We start from the raw sequence: 21,222 nt of genomic DNA on the forward strand, positions 1-21,222 counted from the left end.
CTTCGGCCCAACAAATCCATGTCTACCATCGATCACACTAATTCTATGTTATCCCACCCTCTCTTCATCTCCCGACACACTAGCGGCGATTTAGAGGCCAATTAGCCTACGAACCCGCATGTCTTTGAGATGTGTTTACTGATAGGATCGCACGTAATTTAAGAAGGAGCTTTGAGCACTGATTTTGGCACTGGTGACAAGGTCCCCGCTTAGTCAACATAATTTCACATCACCTTTCTCAAGCCAAACAAACTCAGTCCCGCTGCACTGAGAAAATACAAATTCATACAGCTGAGGAGAAACCACCTTCATTATTAACAGCCTGCGCGTCGAGAAAAGAAAGCTACAGCAATGGAAATCTATATCAGATTCAAATAGGAGGCCCTCTTTTGCATTTGCCTGCTTAAAATGATTGAGGTGTTCTAAGAAGCAGAATCTAACACAGGGCGTGTGTCTTACACATACTGAGCATTGGGACCAATGGCAGAACATTTCCACCACAGTGGCACGGTGCATGGCAACAGTGGTGGTGAGAGCCATCTGATACAATGAGCGTGTGATGGCACAGGTCCTCTTCCTCGCTAGAGTTTAGAAGGATGAGGGGATGTCCTCATTTAAACTTACAGAATAGTGAAAGGCCTGGATAGAGTGGATGTTTCCACTAGTGGGAGTCTAGGATCAGAGGCCTCAGAATAAAAGCACGTACCTTTAGAATGGAGATGGAGGAATTTCTTTAGACAGAGGGTGATGAATCTTTGGAATTCATTGCCACAGAAGGATGTGGAGGCCAAGTCAAAGGATATTTTTAAGGTGGAGATTGATAGATTTTTGATTAGTGTATTAGCGGTTATGGGGAGGCAGGAGAATGGGGTTGAGAGGGAAAGATAATGTTGGCGACAAAGACCCATCATTTATTTATTTGCCTCTGTACTCCACAATTTGAGATTTGTAATAGAAAAAAAATCACATGTGGTTAAAGTGCACATTGTCAGATTTTAATAAAGGCCAATTTTATACATTTTGGTTTCACCATGTAGAAATTACAGCTGTGTTTATATATAGTTCCCCCATTTCAGGGCACCATAATGTTTGGTACACATGGCTTCACAGGTGTTTGTAATTGCTCAGGTGTGTTTAATTGCCTCCTTAATGCAGGTATAAGAGAGTTCTCAGCACCTAGTCTTTCCTCCAGTCTTTCCATCACCTTTGGAAACTTTTATTGCTGTTTCTCAACATGAGGACCTAAGTTGTGCCAATGGAAGTCAACAAAGCCATTATGAGACGGAGAAACAAGAATAAAACTGTTAGAGACATCAGCCAAACCTTAGGCTTACCAAAATCAACCCTTTGAAGCAACATTAAGAAGAAAGAGAGCACTGGTGAGCTTACTAATTCCAAAGGGACTGGTAGGCCAAGGAAGACCTCCACAGCTGATGCAGAAGAATTCTCTCTATAATAAAGAAAAATCCCCAAACACCTGTCTGACACATCAGACACACTCTTCACGAGTCAGGTGTGGATTTATCAATGACCACTGTCCACAGAAGACTCATGAACAGAAATACAGAGGCTACACTGCAAGATGCAAACCACTGGTTAGCCGCAAAAATAGAATGGCCAGGTTACAGTTTGCCAAGAAGAACTTAAAAGAGCAACCACCGTTCTGGAAAAAGGTCTTGTGGACTGATGAGACGAAGAATAACTTATCAGAGTGATGGCAAGAGCAAAGTATGGAGGAGAGAAGGAACTGCCCAAGATCCAAAGCATACCAAGTCATCTGTGAAACAGTATTGGGGGTGTTATGGCCTGGGCATGTATGGCTGCTGAAGGTACTGGCTCACTTATCGTCATTGATGATACAACTGCTGATGATAGTAGCGTAATGAATTCTGAAGTGTATAGACACATCCTATCTGCTCAAGTTCAAACAAATGCCTCAAACTCATTGGCTGGTGCTTGATTCAACAGCAAGACAACGATCCCAAACATACTGCTAAAGCAACAAAGGAGTTTTTCAAAGCTAAAAAATTGTCAATTCTTGAGTGGCCAAGTTAATCACCCGATCTGAGCCCAAATGAGCATGCCTTTTTATATGCTGAAGAGAAAACAGAAGGGGACTATCCCCCAAAACAAGCAGAAGCTAAAGATGGCTGCAAAACAGGCCTGGCAGAGCATCACCAGAGAAGACACCCAGCAACTGGTGATGTCCATGAATCGCAGACTTCAAGCAGTCATTGCATGCAAAGGATATGCAACAAAATACTAAACATGACTACTTTCATTTACATGACATTGCTGTGTCCAAAACATTATGGTGCCCTGAAATGGGGGAGACTATGTATAAACACAGATGTAATTTCCACATGGTGAAACCAAAATGTGTAAAATTGGCCTTTATTAAAATCTGGCAATGTGCACTTTAACCACATGTGATTTTTTTCTATTACAAATCTCAAATTGGGGAGGACATAGGTAAATAAATAAATGATGGGTTTTTGTCGCCAACATTATGGAGGGCACTGTTTCTTCCCCTCTCAACCCCATTCTCCTGGCTCCCCATAACCCCTAACACACTAATCAAAAATCTATCAATCTCCACCGTAAACATATCCTTTGACTTGGCAATGAATTCCACAGATTCCTCACCCTCTGTCTAAAGAAATTCCTCCTCATCTCCTTTCTAACTGTACTCTAAAGGAGGGCACTGTTGATCAGCCACGATTGAATGTTGGAGTAGACTTAATGAGCCGAATGGCCTAACTCTACACCTACAACCTATGAACAATCCAATGCAGAGTGTGGATCTGTACTGACCCAGCCCCCAAAGGTTCCTTCACTACACAAGAGACAGGGTGTTACATGGCGTGTAATATTGAGAGAAAGGCAGCAGCAGATTGGGAGCAGCTGCCCCGGACAGTATATCACCATGCAGCCTCTGAGGAAGGCTGGTCTGTCCCCACTTGCAGACTGTGTCAGTAAAGCCAAGTGATGCACTTGGCCCGACCGCAGTGCTGGGTTCACATAGCCCAGGTTCGGGAGAGCACAGGCACCTCCTCAGCACCCCTCTAGTTCAGCTCTTCGTCTCCGCTCTCATCCGAGGAATCGTTGGGTGCAATTTTCCAGTTTTTGCGTTTCTTGCTTCTGATTTCTCGGTCACCCTCTGCCATCGGAATATTCCTCCGCTCTTTCTTTTTCCTTCTCTTCTTGTCTTTCTGCAGCCGAGCGCTGGAACTGCTGCCGTCCTTGCTGCTGGTGTCGGAGAGGCGGCCGTTGGAAGAGCCACCGTCACTGGGCTGGCCGGGCTGTTCCTTCTGCTGCCCCGCTGCCTTCTCCCGCCGTTTCTTTGCTTTCATCCTTTTCCTTCCATTCTCCTCCTCCACCGAGCTCTCGTCGTCGCTCGAAGAGTCGCTGCTCTGCAGGCTTCGCTTCCGCCTCACCTTCTTCCGAGATTTCTTCTTGTGTTTCTTCTTGCTAGTTTTACTGGAGCGCTTGCGCTTGTGTGAAGCCAGTTTCAAGGTCTCTGGGTGCATGGGTTTCTCCCCGTTGGCAGCGTGCCCGTCGCTCTCCTTCTGGTCACTGGGAATGGAAAGTAAAGATGAGTTCGTACACACAGCTGCAATGTCTACAAGCAGAGGTGCACACCAGAACAACCTGCGGCTGCCTGATCGTTGAGTTATTACAGCAGGCAAGGAGGCCATTCAGCCCACCCATCCGTGATCACCCTCTACGCACGGATTCAGTCCCATTCACCAGCTCTAGCCTCATCTTCCTTCAAGTTTATTTCGCTCGAGTGCCTATCCAAATTTTCTTTTCAGGTTTTAAGGGCGGCACAGCGGCACAGCAGTAGATTTGCTGCCTTAGAGCGCCAGAGACACGAGTTCAAACCTGACCACAGGTGTTTCTGTACCGGGTTTGACGTTCACCCTGTGGCTGCGTGGGTTTTCTCCAGGTGCTCTGGTTTCCTCCCACACTCCAAAGACGTGTAGGTTTGCAGTTTCATTGGCTTCTGTAAATTGCCGCTAGTGTGATTGCTGGTCGGCTCGGGCTTAGTGATCCAAAAGGCCTGTTTCTACACTGTATCTCTAAACTAAACCATATCATTGATCGCTTCTGATGTCAGCACCTTTACAGGCTGCCAAGTTCCCGGCTGTTACCACTGGTATGGCCTGGGCCTCTACGTTTACCACACCGCCACCTTTAGAACTTTACACGTCTCACTCTATACTCCAATGTCGAATGTCAAAAAAATGAACACCTCTAGCACGCAGCCTAGGGAAGTGCTGCTCCCACCACCTTCTCTTCAATCAATTTTCCATAAAAGCTTCTCCTGATTTTGTGACCCCTGAAAGGCCTCAGCTTTTTTAACATGCTTTAGTGACACTGTCTAATGCCCTTTTAAAATCCATACAGACACCATTCACCCCACTCCTTTCATCAACCCAGTTAGTGCCCTCCTTAATTGCCTCACACCTCTCCCAGCTCCTCATTATTGTGCCCTACAGAGCACTGATAATAATCGTAGCTGATGGGACACTAATGTGGGAAAATGCAAGATTTCCATCCGGAGTACATTTTAAATAGTGAACGAATGGTTTAGGATTCGTAGGGATCTGGATATCTGCAGATGTCGTTAACATGCAAGCATAGTCATAGAACATGAAAACAGACCCTTCGGCCCAACTTGCCCATGACCACCAACATGCCCCATCTATAATAGATCCACTTGCCCACATTTGGCCCATATCCTTATCCTATCCATGTACCTGACCAAATGTTTTTTTAAACATGCCTCAACTACCTCCTCCGGTAGCTCGTTCCATATACCTGCCACCCTTTGTGTAACAAAGTTGCCCGTCAAGCAATAGGAAAGTAACCAGTATATTGCAAGAGGATTCGAGTACAGGACCATCACTGATTTTCTGGCAACTGGTGGTCCAGCACCTCCTTTAATCTGGACCAAATCATGAGAGCGCACTTGAAATCCCTCCCCCAGAATTCCCCCCAGCGGACCGTTCTAGTACCGCCGCACTCCTCTCGGTGGCCATGACCTCTGTTGGTCTAGCAAAACGGACAATCCAGAAAGGCTCTGGAACCAAGGGTGTCCGAATATCGGTGGTGGACCTATACAAGTGTAGAGATGCTCTCCAATCGAGTAGGGATTATCCTATGGGAGGATTTGTTAGCGACAGAAGGAATGCAGAGATTCTTCACTAGACTGACTCTGCAGGAAGACAGGCTTGTCACGAGGAGAGATTAAACAGTGGGCTACACTTTGGTAGACACATTTGATGACCTCACTCTCACAGGTGGCTGCAGTGAGGTGGCTCTGAACCGGGCTCAATCTAGATAAGAAGGGACAGATCAGGGCAGATTCTGTCGTGGTTTTAAGACTCAACGCCATAATTCCCCCACTTAGTTTTTAGAGATACAGCATGGAAACAGACCCTTCCGCCCATCGAGTTCACATCGACCACTGATCACCCGTTCACACTAGTTCTACGTTATCCCACTTTTGCATCCACTCCCTGCACACTAGAGGCAATTTACAAAGGCCAATTAACCTACAAACCCGCACGTCTTTGGGACGTGGGGGGATACCGACCGGAGAGGCCGGAGTAAACCCGTGGGGCCGCAGGGAGAATGCACAAACTCCACACAGACAGTTTTAAATCCGGATTTCTGGCGCTGTGAGGTAGCGGATTTACCAGCAGCGCCAAAGGGTTGTGGAGATCCAGACATTTCACGTCTAAGACAGATCCACGATTAGAAAATATTGAGAGAATATTGGCTGAAAGGCCCACTCAGGCTGAGATTGCTTTGATTTTTCATGTCCAATCCACTGCCCATTTAACATTGTCCCACCACACACAAATAAAATCAGATTAAGATTGGAAATATGTTATAATATCAATCCCATCCTGACTCAAGATTACGATTACATTACCACCTTTCCAACTATGTTGATATATTTTAAAACTTACCTCTCAGATTCAAATTCTTCTGGGTAAAGTTCCTTGTAGCCACTGTGGCCCCATCTAAACAATCAATTCAGAAAAGACTTTAATTCCTGCATTATTAAAAAAACTAGTGAATTGTTCAACTCAATTTAGGTTATTATAATCAGTGTACAAAGGTACAGTGAAAAGCTTTTATTTGAATGCTGTCCAGTCCAAGAAAAAGCTATACATGATTCATTAGTACAATCAAATAACTGCACATGCTGGTTAATATACAAAAGGGCACAAAGTGAAGTAATTCAGCAGGTCAGGCAGCATTTCTGGAGAACATGGACAGGTGACGCATTAAGTCGGGATCCTTGACCAATGAGTTTTTCATTAGATCCACTTAATAGGCAAGAATAAAGGGTGCAACACATCTGGTGTGGTGCACACCTCTTCTAGCAAGACAATTCAGAGCAGAGTTTCAAAACTTTGGTTGGAAAGCAGTGGTTTTAAAATTGGCCTGACATTTTAATAAAAGCTGCACTTCTGAACAATAAGCCTTGTGTAGTCCAAGTACAGTAACAACATTTTGAGTATAATCCTCAGTTTTCACTGATTCCCGGAGATTTCAAATTTAGGCTTTTTAAAAAATAAAAAGCATAAAGTCTGATTACTTCAAATAAAAATCAAGCATCAAGATTACTGTCGACTCTCTTAATTCGGTCACCTGTTAAGTTAAATGATAATTCAACTTCTTAACAAAAAGAACAAATTTGAACCACGAGGGTTTATTTTTTTTTAAATATAAATGTTCATATAGGATTTTGTATATGCACTGGGCCACAAGACGGAAGCAATGAGTTTGAGTAACTAGTTACGAGGAAAGCTGTGAAGGGATACAGCACAGCATAGATCAGTTTTGAGTTGAGAAATAGCAGGTGAGTTTAATACCAGTAAGTGTGAGAGGACGAATGCAAGGGAAATGTATACAGTTAATGGCATGACCCTTTACAGCATTGATGCAGAGAGAGATCTTGGGTTCCAAGTCAAAGTAGCAGCTCAAATGGACAGAGTGGAAAAGGAAGCATGCCTTCATCAGACTGGGCATTGCGTTTAAGAGTCAGGAAGTCGTGTAGTTGGGACAGTTAGAATCTCTTTCCCAGGATGGAAATGGGAAAGACAAGAAAACATAGCTTTAAGGTCAGAGGGGGAAAGTTTAAAAGAGATGCACGAGGCAAGTGTTTTTTCAAAACCAAGAAGGTGGTGAGTGTGCGTGAAACGGGCTGCCAGGGATGGTGGTGGAGGCAGATACGATAGTGACATTTAAGAGGGTTTTGGTTGGCACACAGATATGCAGGGGATGGAGGAATATGGATTGGGTGGAGGCAGAGGGGATTAGTTTATCTTGGCATCTTGAGCACAATGTGATGGGCCAAAGGGTCTGTTCCTCTTCTCTACATTCTATGGCAAGGAGTTTGACCTTTCCCTAACTACAGACGGCTTCAAGGCTCAGACCTGTTTGGATCTCTTGCTTCAAAGTCGTACAGCTTCTTTGTCCAGATTCGGCTTTCCCGTTCATCCTGTGCCGTGAACATTTTCTCAGCAGCAGCAGCAGCAGCAGTCGCCTTTTGTTCTTCGTCTTCTTCATCGTACCCGTCACACCGCATTCTGTTCCTGGGACAGACACCATACATAATTCAATTACTCTAAAAAAACAACACACGCTGAAAATCTTAAATAAAATGGAAGATACTGAAAACACCCAGCAGGTCAGGCAGAATCTGTGAATAAAAAAGGTCAATGTATCAGGTTTAAGATCTTTCCTCAAAACTGCTACTTTAGTAGTCACTAAGTTCTGATGAAAGGTCTCCGACATGAATCATTAGCTAATCGGTGGATAGAGGTGAGGAGAGTGAATGGCAGATGAATGGAGTAAGTGCTAGACAAAGGCTAGAAAGATAAAAGGTGTCAGATCAGGGGAGTAGACATGTGAAAGCTAAAGCCAGGAGAAGGGATAAAAGAAGGGTCAGGACCCAAAACTTCCTCTCTCAGACTTAAATCCGATTCCCAGATCCTGCCTGACCCGCTGAGTTCCTCCAGCCTTTGGTCAAGTTTCCCGCACCTGCAGTTTTGTGCGTGCCTAAGATAGTTACGGGTCAACATGGATACCCAGGAGACACATCTTGGCTACGCTGGCTAAAGATGGCGGATTTTCTTTTCTGAAGGACATTTCCTTTTCCTACCAAAATGTAACATTTGTCGCATCCAGCCATCCACAGCCTGTCTACATCTCTGTCACTTGCTGTCCTCCTACTTCACCCATCAGCTTACTGTTATCTGCAAAGTACACTGGCGTACTTAGCATCATCAGCTTATTGTGGCATCATCAGCTAATTGTTACCTGCCCTGTACGCTGGTGTACACTATGTTAATATACATCAAGAAAAGCAACAGAGACTAGGAACTGCAGGTGCTGGAATCTTGACCAAAAAACACAATGTGCTTGTGGAACTCAGCGGGCCAGGCAGCATCTGCGGAAAGAATGGACAGGTGACGTTTCAGGTCGGGATCCTTCTTCAGTCAATTGGAGTAGGGGGTAGAAAGCTGAAAAAGAGGTGCCTGTGGAGCAACGCCAGGTGAGTGATAGGTGGATACAGGTAAAGGGGGTGTGATTGGCAGACAGGTGGAGTAACTGACAAAGGCAAGAAGTGAAAAGTGGAGAGAAAAGGTGTTCAATGCAAAAGCAGAAAGGAGGAATGGAAAACAGGGAGGAGGATAAAATGGGAAATTGGGGTTGCAGGGATGGGAAATGAAAGGAGCATGGTGACTGGGGGGGGCGGGAGGGGGGAAGGGACAGGAATGTGCTGGGCGAAATTCTAGCACACCAGGATGGGGGGGGGACAGGGGGGGCACAAGAAAGAAAGTGGGGATTGGGGGAGAATTAATTGGGTTTGGAGAATTCAATATTCATACCATAAGCTAACCAAAGGGGCATATAAGGTGCTATTCCTCCAGTGCAAGTTTATAGGCTAATTGGCCTCTTTAAATTACCCATAATGTGTAGAGGAGTGGATGGGGAAAGTTGGATAACATAGAATTAGTGTCAACAGGTAATCAATGGCCGACATGGTTCTCAGTGGGCCGAAAGGCCAGTTTCCATGCTATATCTATAAACAAAACTATGTTTGCATGTGGCCTCACTTTGACAATGGAGGAGGAGCAGGTCGGAAAGGTGAGTATTGGAATGGGATGAGGAATGTGGTTAGCAACCGGGAGATCCAGCAGGCCTTGGCAGGCCGAGCACAAGTGTTCAGCAAAATGGTTGCCGAGTCTATGCTTGGTCTCGCCGATGTACAGAAGGCCACATCAGGAACACCGGATGCAGTGGATGATGTTAGAGGAGGAGGTGCGTGTAATCCACTATCTCACCAGGAAGGGCTACTGGGGTGTCTAGATCGTTAGGACAGAGGAGGTACAGGGACAGGTATTACATCTCCTGCAGTTGCAGGGGGAAGGGGAGATGTTTGGGACATCTCATGCATGAATCCAAGTGAGCAGGTCTAGCGATGGTATAGCAACAGTAAGGTCAGCTCCACAGGCCTCAGGTATCCGGCTGCAGGATTAAATACTTACCCCGACAAACCCTCAGACTCTCTTTGCTGCTGGAAAAATCTCATCTTGCCGGCTTGCTTCTCTTTTTCCCTGATCTTCCACATTTCTGACTCCTCCTGAATCTGCAGATGGCCAGAAGGAAAGTTTAAAACACTCGATGTATCACAGCCGGGTTTGGCAACAGCTCTGCCCAAGCCGCAAGCAATTGTAGAGTTGTGGACGCAGTCCTGTCCATCACACAGACCAGCCTCCCCCATCGACTCCATCTACACTATCCAGTGTCTCAGGAAAGCAGCCAATGTAATCAAGGGCCACTCACATTCCCACTTCTCCCCCTACTGTCGGGCAGAAGATACAAAAGGTTGAAATGATGTACCTCAAAATTCAGAAACAGCATCCTCCCCACTGATATCGGATTACTGCTGCACGGTCCTTTCATAAGTAGGGTGTAGTCCTGAATTTCCAACCGAGCTCATTGCATCTCTTGAACATTTTTATCTACACTTTCTCTGTAACTGTAACACTATCACACTATATTCTGTACTCTGGTACAGAATATATGAGTGGATTGTACTAGAGTTACAGTGTCGCCCCATTGGAAACAACACCAACTGAAGCTCGCCTCCACATGTGGAAGAACAGACTAGCCACTGTCCCTATTTCCACCAGGATGGGCACATACCAGCAGCAGAGCGCTTACCACCAGGTGCTGATGAACATTGGCTGAACTGGAGATGTGTCATCCGACTGCGAACCGGGGTCGGGCAGTCAAGGGTGACAATGCACAAATGGGGCTACATCGAGGGTACAACAACCTGTGACTGTGGCACACAGACCCAGACAATGCAACATCTACCGCAGTGCCCATTGCTGGATAATCCATGTGCTACTGCAGACCTTGCACTTAACATTCCAATAGCGCAACGATGTGTACAGCAGTGGCGAGCCACCATATAACACAAGGACACAACAGAAGAACAGGGTAGAAACAGACCCTTCGGCCCGACTCGTCTATGCCGCACCCACGCTCGTCCCATTTCCAACATTTGGCCCATATCTCTCTAAACCTTTTCATGTACCTGTCCAAGCATCTTTTAAATGCTTTTACAGTATCTGCCTCAACTACCTCCTCTGCCAGCTCGCTTCTTATACTCATCACCCTCTGAGTGAAATAGTTGCCCACAGATTGCTATTAAATCTTACCGCTCTCACCTTAAACATTTGTTCTCTTGTTTTTGAGTCAGCAACTCGGGCTAAAAGATTATTTGCGTTCATCCTATCCTTCTTTATAAGATCATCCCTCAACCTCCTGTGCTCCCAAATATAGTCCACGTCAGCCCAACCTGTCCCTATAGTTCAGGCCCTCAAGTCCTGGCAACATCCTCATAAATCTTCTCAGCACTCTTTCCAGCGTAACACCATCCTTCCTATGGCAGGGAGACCAAAACTGAACACAGAACTCCAATTATGGCCTCACCAACATCTGTAACATAGCATCTCAACTTCTATAGTCAGCAACCCGACTGATGACGGCCAATGTACAAAAAGCTTTCTTTACCACCCTCTCAACCTTTGATGCAACTTTCTGGGAACTGTGCACCAGTGGTCCTAGATCCATCTGCTCCACCCTTCCCAGTGGCCCTGCCACTCACTGTGAAGGCCCTGCCCAGTTTTGACTTTCTATAATGCAACACCCCACACTTGAATGCATTAAACTCCATTGACTATTTCTCAGCCCACTTGCCCAACTGATGAAGATCTGGCTGCAATTTTTGATAACTATCTTCGCTATCTATATCAACCACTTTAGTGTCATCTGCAAACTTGCTAATCATGATTTTAACCACAAACAGCAACGGGCACAACACTGATCCCCGAGGCACACCTCAGGCCTCGTTCAAAACCCACCCTTCCACCACCACCCTTTGCTTCCTTACACGAACCAAATTTTCTGACCTTCCAGAGCCACCTACCATGCAGAACCTTATCAATGGTTTTGCTAAGGTCTATATAGGCAATTTCTACAGCTTTGCCCATGTCAACATTTTTTGTTAGCTCTTCAAAAAAACTCAAATTCATAAGACATGATCTCCCATGTACAAAACCATGCTGACTATCCCTAAATCAGTTGCTGTCTATCCAAAGATAGACACAGAATATCTGGAGTAACTCAGCGGGACAGGTTGCATCTCTGGAGAGAAGGAATGGGTGACGGTTCAGGTCGAGACCCTTCTTTCCAAATGCATATATATCTTATCCCTCAGAATCCTCACCAGTAACTAACAAGTATTGTATAATTTGATTGGATAGCACACAAACATGGCTTTTCACTGTATCTTGGTACACGCAGCAAGAACAAACGCATACCAAGTGACCAGCCCCTTATGTGTAGTCATGCCCCTGGTTCGCGACCCCTCCCCTGGGCAATGACCTCTGTCTCTGCCAACTGCACCCACACCCTGCGATAAGTCTTTGAAAAGTTGAAGGTCATATCATATCACCAATTCCGCACTGACAGCATCGGCTGAAACTGTAACAGCTGCAGCAGTGACACTGACCAGGCTTTGAACAGCACGTGTGCAGACTTTGACAGCTAGTAACATTTTTGTGTGTTGCCGAGAGAACTGTTCCAGAGAAACATAGAAAAACAGGTGCAGGTGTAGGCCATTCGGCCCTTCGAGCTAGCACTGCCATTCAATATGATCATGGCTGATCATCTAAAATCAGTACCCTGTTCCTGCTTTTCTCCCTTATCCCTTGATTCCTTTTGCCCTAAGAGCTAAATCTAACTCTCCCTTACTGTAGATCTGAGTTTAATAAAACAGAAGGCCGACAAGCTTACCTTGTTGTGGGCATCGGTGTGGCGGATGACATTCCGCAGAAGAACTTTACCCATAGGAATTCGAGCCATCGTGAGCGATATCCTAAAAAATGAGAGACAATGGAGATCTGGGTGCAGCCCCGAACTAACCTTGTAACTGCAGTGACTGCAGCAATGGCTGAAAACAATTAAAACTGCAGATGCTTGAAACTTGGCCTACAAGCAGTATCAATTAATGTTACAGGTCAGGGACTCTTCATCAGTCCTTGGACCAATTATTTATGATTCATTTAATGACCTAGAGGAGGCCGAGTCTAAGTCTGCTGATTCCATGAGTGGCAATGAGGAAATTTGGGCTTTGGAACAGGATGCGTGCAAGCGGAGCGAAAACTTGGCAAATGGAGTTCAATGAGGTATAAAGAGCGAGGTCATGCACTTCAGTATGAGGAATCTTAAGGCAGGTTGCTGTCTAATGGAAGAAAGAGTGCAGATGAACAGAGTATAAATGAACTCCAGAGTCATGAGACAAGATTTTGGAATCTTGAACAAAACACATTTGTGTAGTAACTCAGCAGGTCAGACAGCATCTGTGGAGGGAATGGACAGGTGACATTTTGGGATTGGACCCTTCTTCAGACTGAGGCACAATGTGTTTGTGTACAAATCACAGAAAGTTAGCAGGCAGCTGCAAAAAGTGTTGGAAAGGCAAAAGGCATTTTGACTTTTATTGCACAGGGTTTGAGTTTAGAATAGTCTGAAGGGTCTCGACCCGAAACATCACCCATTCCTTCTCTCCAATGATGCTGCCTGACCCACTGAGTTACTCCAGCATTTTGTGTCTATCTTCAGTTTCAACCAGCATCTGCAGTTCCTTCCTATACGTTTAAGTTTAGAAGAAAGAGAACTACTGTGACAATTGTACTGGACACCGATTAGTCCACAGCTGGAATACTGTGCAGTTTGGGTCCCCTTAATTAAGTCTAGATATACTAGAAACATAGAAAATAGGTGCAGGAGTAGGCCATTCGGCCCTTCGAGCCTGCACCGCCATTCAATATGATAATGGCTGATCAACTCAGTATCCTGTACCTGCCTTCTCTCCATACCCCCTGATCCCTTTAGCCACAAGGGCCACATCTAACTCCCTCTTAAATATAGCCAATGAACTGGACTCAACTACCTTCTGTGGCAGATAATTCCAGTGATACTGTACTGGCATTGAATGCAATTCAAAGGAAATTCACTCAGCTAACGATTGTGACAAAGATATGTCATGTCACAAATTGCCAAAGAAATTACATCTATAACCTTTCGAGAAGAAATTTGTGGATAATCTTATTCAGTCAAGATTGTAAATAGTAGATTTGAGCTATTTCCAATAGTGCGATAATCCAACAGTTGAGACAGAGCTACAAGATATTACAATATTAGAGAGTGATCATTTAAAATTGAAATGTAAATGGTGTTCAGTCTCGAGCTATGTGGGTACATTATTAAGTTCGCCGGGGGGGCGAGGGACCCGCGGCCCGGGGACAGGCTCAGGTCCGGCCAGAGCCGAGCGGCTCAGCCACCGCCGGCCGAGCACAGCCCCGACCCCGACACCCCGGTAATGGGAACACCGACCCCCCTCCTCCTCCTCCCCCGGTCCCGGTCCCTCTCCCTCCCCCTCCCCCTCCCCCGGTCCCTCTCCCTCTCCCTCCCCCGGTCCCCCTTACCTGTCCCCGCTCCCCCCCCGCACCGGGCCGGAAGCGGCGCCTCCGCCTCTCCCTTCCCCCCCCCCCCCCGCGGGGAGCAGCAACAGCGGCGAGCGGGGGTTCCGCCCGCTCTCTAACTTACACTAATTACACGGGCCCGTCTCTAACCACGCTTTTCTCTTCCCCCCCTCACACTCCGCTTCAATACACTAACCGCCTTTCCATTATCATGCGGAATAACTGTAAATACCAAACATCTATAGATCTATAGGATCTTTGGTGATTACTTTGCATGGGGGGGGGGGAAGGAGGGGCTGTTTTGCCGGGACGGTTTCCGGTTGACCAGTCACTTCCGTTGTGGGTCGGGTCGCCATGGCGACGGCGCCTAGCTAATGGTCTTCATCACTGTGTTGAAGGCTGCAGGACTCGCTTGTTATCCAAAGCTGCTTTGTGGAAGACTTGCACCAACAACAGGGAAACTATGGCCACAGGGCGGAGTGAAGATGCGCTTGTGCAGCAGGTGAACCAACTGTGGACTATGTTGGACGAGATGTCTGAGAGCAGCCCTGAAACTTATCACAAATTCATCAGCCAGCAGCTGACCGAGGGCAAGAAGCAGTTCTCTGCCCCAGAGCCCCACGCCTGCATCCAGACCAACATACAGGTACAAACTCTGACACCAACAATGTGTAGGGTGGAACTGCAGATGCTGGTTTATACCGGAGAGACACACAAAGTGCTGGAGGAGTAACTCCTGAGGATCAGGAAGCATCTCTGGAGAAAAAGATTAGGTGACGTTTTGGGTCAGAATCCTTCAGGCTGAAAGTAGAGATTTGGGGGGGGGAGGCGAGAATAGGCCAGAACAAATCAAGGCTGGCAACAGAGACCTCAGGAAGGTACACAAAATTGCTGGGGAAACTCAGCGGGTGCAGCAGCATCTATGGAGCGAAGGAAATAGGCGACGTTTCGGGCCGAAACCCTTCTTCAGATATTCCAGCATCTGCAGTTCCTTTTTGAACAGAGACCTCAGGAAGATTGGAGCCCATATTAACCCATTGTTGGCTGGAGAGTGTATGAGAGCTGGCTGGAGAAGGAGGGATACAAGGATGCAAACAGTAGAACTGGTAGACCAACTAGGGCGGGGGAAGGGGGGGGGAGAGAAGGGGAGAGAGAAAGGGGGGGGGGAGGAGAGAGAAGGGGGGGAGAGAATGCAGGAGTTACTTGAAACTACAAAAATGAATATTCATGCAGCTGGGTCGTAAGCTGCCTAAGCGACATACCGCTGGGCATCAATACTTACATTTCCTTCAATAACCTCATACACTTTAAAATAAATCAATCCTTGTGAATGAATGAAACTATTGTGATGAGGACTGGCCATTACTCTGCTGGGCGATGCCACACGTTCCAAACATTCGGAGAGAGGAGCTAAAATTTTATAAACGTGAGACACAAGGAACTGCAGATGCGGGAATCGGGAGCAAAACACAGACCCAGCAGGCCAGGCAGCATCTATGGAGGTAATGGACAGACGATGTTTTGGGTTGAGACCCTTCCACAGACTGATGAAGGGTCCCAACCCGAAATGTCTTCTGTCCATTTCAGCTGGAGAACTGTGTGCCTTTCTGGTCACCACACTAGAGCAAGGGTGTGGGAGTACTGGACAGCGCTGAGGAGATTCACCAGGACTTTGCCTTGGTCTTTAGCTACGAGGGGAGGATGGGTCTGTCCTTCCTGGAGCAGGGGAGATGAGAGGGGACATGACCTAGGAATCTAAAATTATGAGGGGTATGGGTTGAGTAGACTGCAAGAAACATTTCCTCATTTCAGAGGTGGAACTGGAAGACACAGATTTAGGATCTAGACTAGAGGGAATGATGTGAACCTTTTCACCCAGAGAGTGGTTGATAACTGGAACGCAGTGCAGGAGGGTGGTGATAAAAAATGTAATGCAAATTTATGTGGCGCACGAGTTTGCGTTTTGTTATACGCACGAGTGCGGTGAGGTACAGATACAATGTAAATGTTGCATGCAGCGGCATCGCAGGCACAGACATACACACCTTAAATTGTACATACATTACATAAATCATAAAAGCAGACTGCAAGAGACGTTTCTGATAGCAGAGGATAGGTTGTTGAGGAGGGCTATGAGTGACACATGGACAAGAGTTTGAATTGTACCTGCTCGTCTCAAGTTAATTCGGCCAGAGATCTCTGTGACCTTTGATAACAAGCAGTCATTATTTCTCTCTCCTCCAGGAACCCGGTGAGAGGGTGCTGTTCGTAAACCTTTGCAGCTGGAGTCGTGTCCCTGCTCCGAAGAGCAATGCTGACCCTGTCCCTCTCAGCGGAGGGCCGATGGAGGAAACGATCAATGGCACAGGTAGCTGGTGAGCCAAGGCTGGCTTGTCTCCAAACGCTGACGTGTGATATGTTACATAGAAACATAGAAAATAGGTGCAGGAGTAGGCCATTCGGCCCTTCGAGCCTGCACCACCATTCAATATGATCATGGCTGATCATCCAACTCAGTATCCTGTACCTGCCTTCTCTCCATACCCCCTGATCCCTTTAGCCACAAGGTCCACATCTAACTCCCTCTTAAATATAGCCAATGGACTGACCTCAACTACCTTCTGTGGCAGAGAATTCCAGAGATTCACCACTCTCTGTGTGAAAAATGTTTTCCTCATCTCGGTCCTAAAAGATTTCCCCCTTATCCTTAAACTGTGACCCCTTGTTCTGGACTTCCCCAACATTGGGATCAATCTTCCTGCATCTAGCCTGTCCAACCCCTTATGTTGTGAGCACGTTGCCTGGGGTAAGAGCAATGATGCTTCACACAGCCCGTCTCATTGCCACATCATATCCTATGCTCCATCCTGTGAGCCGCTTCGAATTGCAAGTTATGGCAATAGACAGGGTAGACAGTCAGAACCTTTTTACCCTGGTTGAATGTCCAACATTGCAGGGTGTAGCTATAAAGGCGAGAAGGGAACATTTTAATGGAGATGTGCAGGGCAAGTTTTTTTTACGCACAGTAGTGCGTAACTACTACAGATACGATAGTGACATTTGAGAGGATTTTGGATAGGCACATGGAAGTGCAGAGAGCAGAGGGATATAGATCAGGTACAGTTTGATGAGATTAGTTTAATTTGGCATCATGTTCCGCACAAACATTGTGGGCCGAAGTGTCTGTTCCTGTGCTGTACTGCTCTATGTGATTGTTCTGGAGGTCCCAGTGACAGATGGACACTTGGCCAGGAGAATGCTCAAAATGAACCCTGGTTTGAAATGCACTCCGCAGTTTCAACCTCAAGGTTTAAACTGTATCTAGGACAAATGCGAGGTTAAACCAGGGCAGGACTTGCACAGGAAATCCCCTGGGGGTTGTTGTAAAACAGAGACCTCCAGGCACAAGTAATAGTACATGAAAGAGGTGACCCAGAAAAACAAGGTGGCGAGGAAGGCATTTGGGCATTGAACACTGCAGTTGGGGGGTCATGTTACTTCAGGATAAGATGCTGGTGACGCCACACCTGGAGTACTGTGTCGGAAGGAACTGCAGATGCCTCTACACCCCTCATGATCTTGAACACATCAGTAAAGCCGCCCTTCAGCCTCCAAAGAAGTCCTATCCTATCCAACGTCTCCCTATCACTCAAACCAAGGTGCCATCCTGGCGAATCTTTGTTGCATTCTTTCCCACTGAATGACATCATTCCTGTAGTTGGGCAACTGGAACTGCACACAGTGCTCCCTCCAAGTTTGGTCTCTTCACTGGGGGAAGGTGGGCAGGTTTGCTGAATGGAACGTTACTTGAACTTTTTAAATTCCCTCCCGCAGACACTTGCTGGGTCACTGATGTTGCGTACAGCCCAGAGGTGATTCAGAAAGCAAGGGAGGACCCTGTGGAGCGGGACCAGATGATCCGCCTGGCGATGAGATACATCGAGGAGCAGCACCGCATCCGCCTGTCGCACTCATACAGGCTGCTGGGGCAGACGCAGACGGGCAGCAGGGAGCGGATCAAGCAGCGGCTGAGCGAGAGAAGCAAGCCTGGCCAAGCTGTGGCCGTGGAGGCAGAGGCCAATGCTAACGCCTCCTTACTGCAGCGGCTGACCAGCCTAAGAGAGGCAGATGGGGAGCAGGACAAGGACAGTCCCATCCACCTGCCCACTCACACCAACCAGCCAAACAAGCCAGGCCTCATCCAGGAGATTTCCAGCGTGGACTTTGAGTGTAGCAACACAGTGGATACTCCAAAGTACAAGATGTCCGTCATCACTGATGAGAGTGGGAAACCGACAAGCATCCAGCTGAAGGTGGAGCTGCCTGGGGTTTCCTCTGTGGCAGACTGTGGTCTCAGCGTCTCCAAGGTTGGTGCTGACTGAACACCGAGCTCGGGCTTGTGTAGACTGTTGTAAACCACAGATGGGAGAATTCAGATTCCAAATTCCAGCGGGGACTGTCGGGGTGGGGGGTGGGTGTGATTCAGATTTGGCATTGCTCTTAGAACTCTCAGATACAGGACGGGCTGATCGCCTCGCCCCCCCCCCCCCCTCTCCCTCTCTGTCGTAATAAGTTAGTCACCAATTTGTTGTCTAGTTAGAAACAAGGAATTACAGATGCTGCTTTACAAAAAAAGCCAAAGTACTGGAGTAACTCAGCGGGTCAGGCAGCATCTCTGGAATACATGGATGGGTGACAAAGGGTCCCAACCCAAAATGTCACTTATCCATGTTCTCCAGAGAGGTTGCCTGGCCCACTGAGTTACTCAAGCACTTTGTCCTGTTAATGCAGTTAGCTGGTCAGTACCTCTGAGTAATTCAGTTAAAATTTCTTTATAATACATTAATGTTTTTGGAATGTCTAAACTTATGATTTTTATGCTGCACCTCAATTGTGTATTGTGAAAACATTGGGACACTCCCTAAGAGAGAGGGATGCACAATATAGTACAGGGCAAGCTCGCAGTTATATACATTATGAAAATTATGGACAATAGCTTGTACTTGGTCCACAATAAGTCGTTAAGCTGCAAGTAGAGAGACAATGTCACACCAACACCTGGGCTTCACGGTCACCAGAAAGTCACTGATATTTCTGTAAAGTTAATCAATTTGAAACTGGTTTAGACTGACATTTAAAGTTAACGCTTCACAAGATATCTTTATGGAGAGACTAGCCTGTTAATTTCCATCTGCCTTTCGAAACAGGATGACGTTGTTATCGATGTGGTGGCAAAGTACCGACTGCAGCTCAACCTACCCGAAACCATCTGTGAGGACATGGTCAGCGCCAAGCTCAGCAGGAAGACCCACACCCTGTCCGTAAGGATGCCTATTCTTACCAAGTAACCGGATCGAATCTCTCAAATGTTATGCATTCCAACCTATTTCCACAGACTGCTGTAAGGATATCGTTTCTGATGAACGTAATTGAACCAAATGCAAATAGCCAAAGTTTTCCCAGCGTGGGGAATGGTTTCCTGTTCCTCAGAGAGCGCACAATCACACACCTTGTTCAGCCAGTGTTCACATTCAGATTGGTTTGTCATATAAAATTTCACAAAGAATTGTAAATCCAGTGCATCAAAATAAATTCCCTTGAAGCTGTGTGCCATGTGCTATGTTAATTATTAAACTTCTAATGTTTTATGTGCAGGGAAACTAATAATTATGCTGTGGAGCTCCTGGCAGCGTGCCTCCTTCAACACCACCTTCTCAAGGACGGTTACTACCCAGAGTTGGGAAATCAAGAACCAGGGAACATAGGTATACAGTGAAAGAGGAAAGACTGAATAGGAACCAGAGGGGCAACTTTTTCCACAGAGAGGGTGGTGGGTATATAGAATGAGCTGTAAGAGGAGGTAGTTGGGGCAGGTACTATACTAACATTTTAAAGACAGTTCGACTGGAACATAGATAGGAAAGATTTAGAGGGACCTAGGCCAAACGCAGGTGGGCAACTTGGCCAGTATGGGCATTGGACTGAATGGCATGTTTCCGTGCTGTATAACTATTTATGACTGTACGATAAACTTAGTAAAATAATATTCCTATACTTTACTTACTCACAAGGACCCCTGAGATCTACCGTGCAAATCCACTTATCAATGCACAGGAATTTTCAGATTAAGCCCCTCTTTAAAAGGACTGCAGCGATTGAAGATGATTTGCCATCAGTTCGCTTTGATAATTAGGTGGCATTCAACGTGTGCTTCTTCAGTCAGCACCAGGCATCCCAGGTTTCTGAAGTGCCGTCTAGACAGCCGAGAAAGAAGCTGCAACGTATTCCACATACATTTCCCTGAAGGCTTGTGCAGTGTTTGATCGCATCAGATAATGCTTGTGTTGTAAGGTGCAGGCAGTGTAAATCTTAAAAGGGATCGTTTAACTGGGAGCAAATGTAGACAGCCAAACCCAGATGGCAGCAGCACAAATTTACATGGCACATTTACTGCGAACATGGTCCCCGATAGGAGCGCACTCAAATAGACATCAGTAGGTACAAAGGGTCACAAAAGGCAATCGAGCTGGCAAGCAGTAGGTAGATCCAGGTGAGGGGGGTTGATTGGCAGATGGAGTTAGGGGGGGAGGAAAGGGTAAAGATGGCGATAGAGGCTGGGAGGAGGATGGGTGGAGGTAACAAAGGGTTGCAGATGATGGAATCTGATAGGAAGGTGAGGTGCAGAACTGATTAAGGGAAGTGAGGTGGGGAGAGCAGATGGAAGAGTGGGGGAGGGAACCCAGTGATCCTGAGAATGGAGTTGCTGAAATGGATCTGATATTTTTCTGTTGCCTTTGCATGAAATAAACATGTACAACATTTTAAATAGCTATTATTTTATTTGATTCCTGGTTTTAAAATAGAAGTTTCCGACACGTTGCCACTACAAACAGCTACAACTGAGAGGAAGGCGTGATGCCACAGTACATATTTAGTGCAACACATTTCAATTTGCTTACAGATTTTAACACCCATTTCTGTAAACTGTTCCCTCTCCCGCACAATAAAAGCAAGGTTGCCAGGGACTAGTTTTTTAAAAATGGGTTTAATGCTGAATTTCATATTAATAGCAAAAATGGTTCTTCTGCTGAAACAATTGTGATTGTACATTTTTACAGTATTAGAGAACAGTGCT

General features: G+C 46.4%; 2 protein-coding genes across 2 annotated transcripts; one reads left to right on the forward strand and one right to left on the reverse strand.

Annotated features, from left to right (window-relative positions):
- Window positions 1-2,567: 2,567 nt before the first annotated feature.
- nkapd1 (NKAP domain containing 1) lies at window positions 2,568-14,138 on the reverse strand. The gene is made up of 6 exons (XM_033049709.1): window positions 14,091-14,138; window positions 12,397-12,478; window positions 9,576-9,676; window positions 7,458-7,616; window positions 5,982-6,035; window positions 2,568-3,576 (listed from the first exon to the last, which is right to left on the reverse strand). The coding sequence occupies exons 2-6, from the start codon at window positions 12,463-12,465 to the stop codon at window positions 3,066-3,068; spliced, it is 894 nt and encodes a 297-aa protein (XP_032905600.1). The 5' UTR covers window positions 12,466-12,478; window positions 14,091-14,138; the 3' UTR covers window positions 2,568-3,065.
- Window positions 14,139-14,421: 283 nt separating this feature from the next.
- On the forward strand, window positions 14,422-20,913 carry pih1d2 (PIH1 domain containing 2). The gene is made up of 4 exons (XM_033049708.1): window positions 14,422-14,733; window positions 16,332-16,455; window positions 17,922-18,454; window positions 19,295-20,913. Exons 1-4 carry the CDS (start codon window positions 14,551-14,553, stop codon window positions 19,433-19,435), a joined length of 981 nt encoding a protein of 326 aa, XP_032905599.1. The 5' UTR covers window positions 14,422-14,550; the 3' UTR covers window positions 19,436-20,913.
- The last annotated feature ends 309 nt before the right edge of the window (window positions 20,914-21,222 follow it).

This window comes from Amblyraja radiata, chromosome 33 (genome assembly GCF_010909765.2).
Source record: "Amblyraja radiata isolate CabotCenter1 chromosome 33, sAmbRad1.1.pri, whole genome shotgun sequence".
In the NCBI taxonomy this organism is placed as follows: domain Eukaryota; kingdom Metazoa; phylum Chordata; class Chondrichthyes; order Rajiformes; family Rajidae; genus Amblyraja; species Amblyraja radiata.

Bases quoted from the DNA above. Each gene is read 5' to 3' on its own strand.
- nkapd1 (XM_033049709.1), bottom strand. From the start codon at position 12,465: ATGGCTCGAATTCCTATGGGTAAAGTTCTTCTGCGGAATGTCATCCGC. The intron at 9,677-12,396 runs GTAAGCTTGTCG...GGCCATCTGCAG, and splicing joins ACACCGATGCCCACAACAAG to ATTCAGGAGGAGTCAGAAAT. The intron at 6,036-7,457 runs GTCTGAGCCTTG...TTGATTGTTTAG, and splicing joins GAAGCAAGAGATCCAAACAG to ATGGGGCCACAGTGGCTACA.
- pih1d2 (XM_033049708.1), top strand. From the start codon at position 14,551: ATGGCCACAGGGCGGAGTGAAGATGCGCTTGTGCAGCAGGTGAACCAA. The intron at 14,734-16,331 runs GTACAAACTCTG...TCTCTCCTCCAG, and splicing joins GCATCCAGACCAACATACAG to GAACCCGGTGAGAGGGTGCT. The intron at 18,455-19,294 runs GTTGGTGCTGAC...CTTTCGAAACAG, and splicing joins GTGGTCTCAGCGTCTCCAAG to GATGACGTTGTTATCGATGT.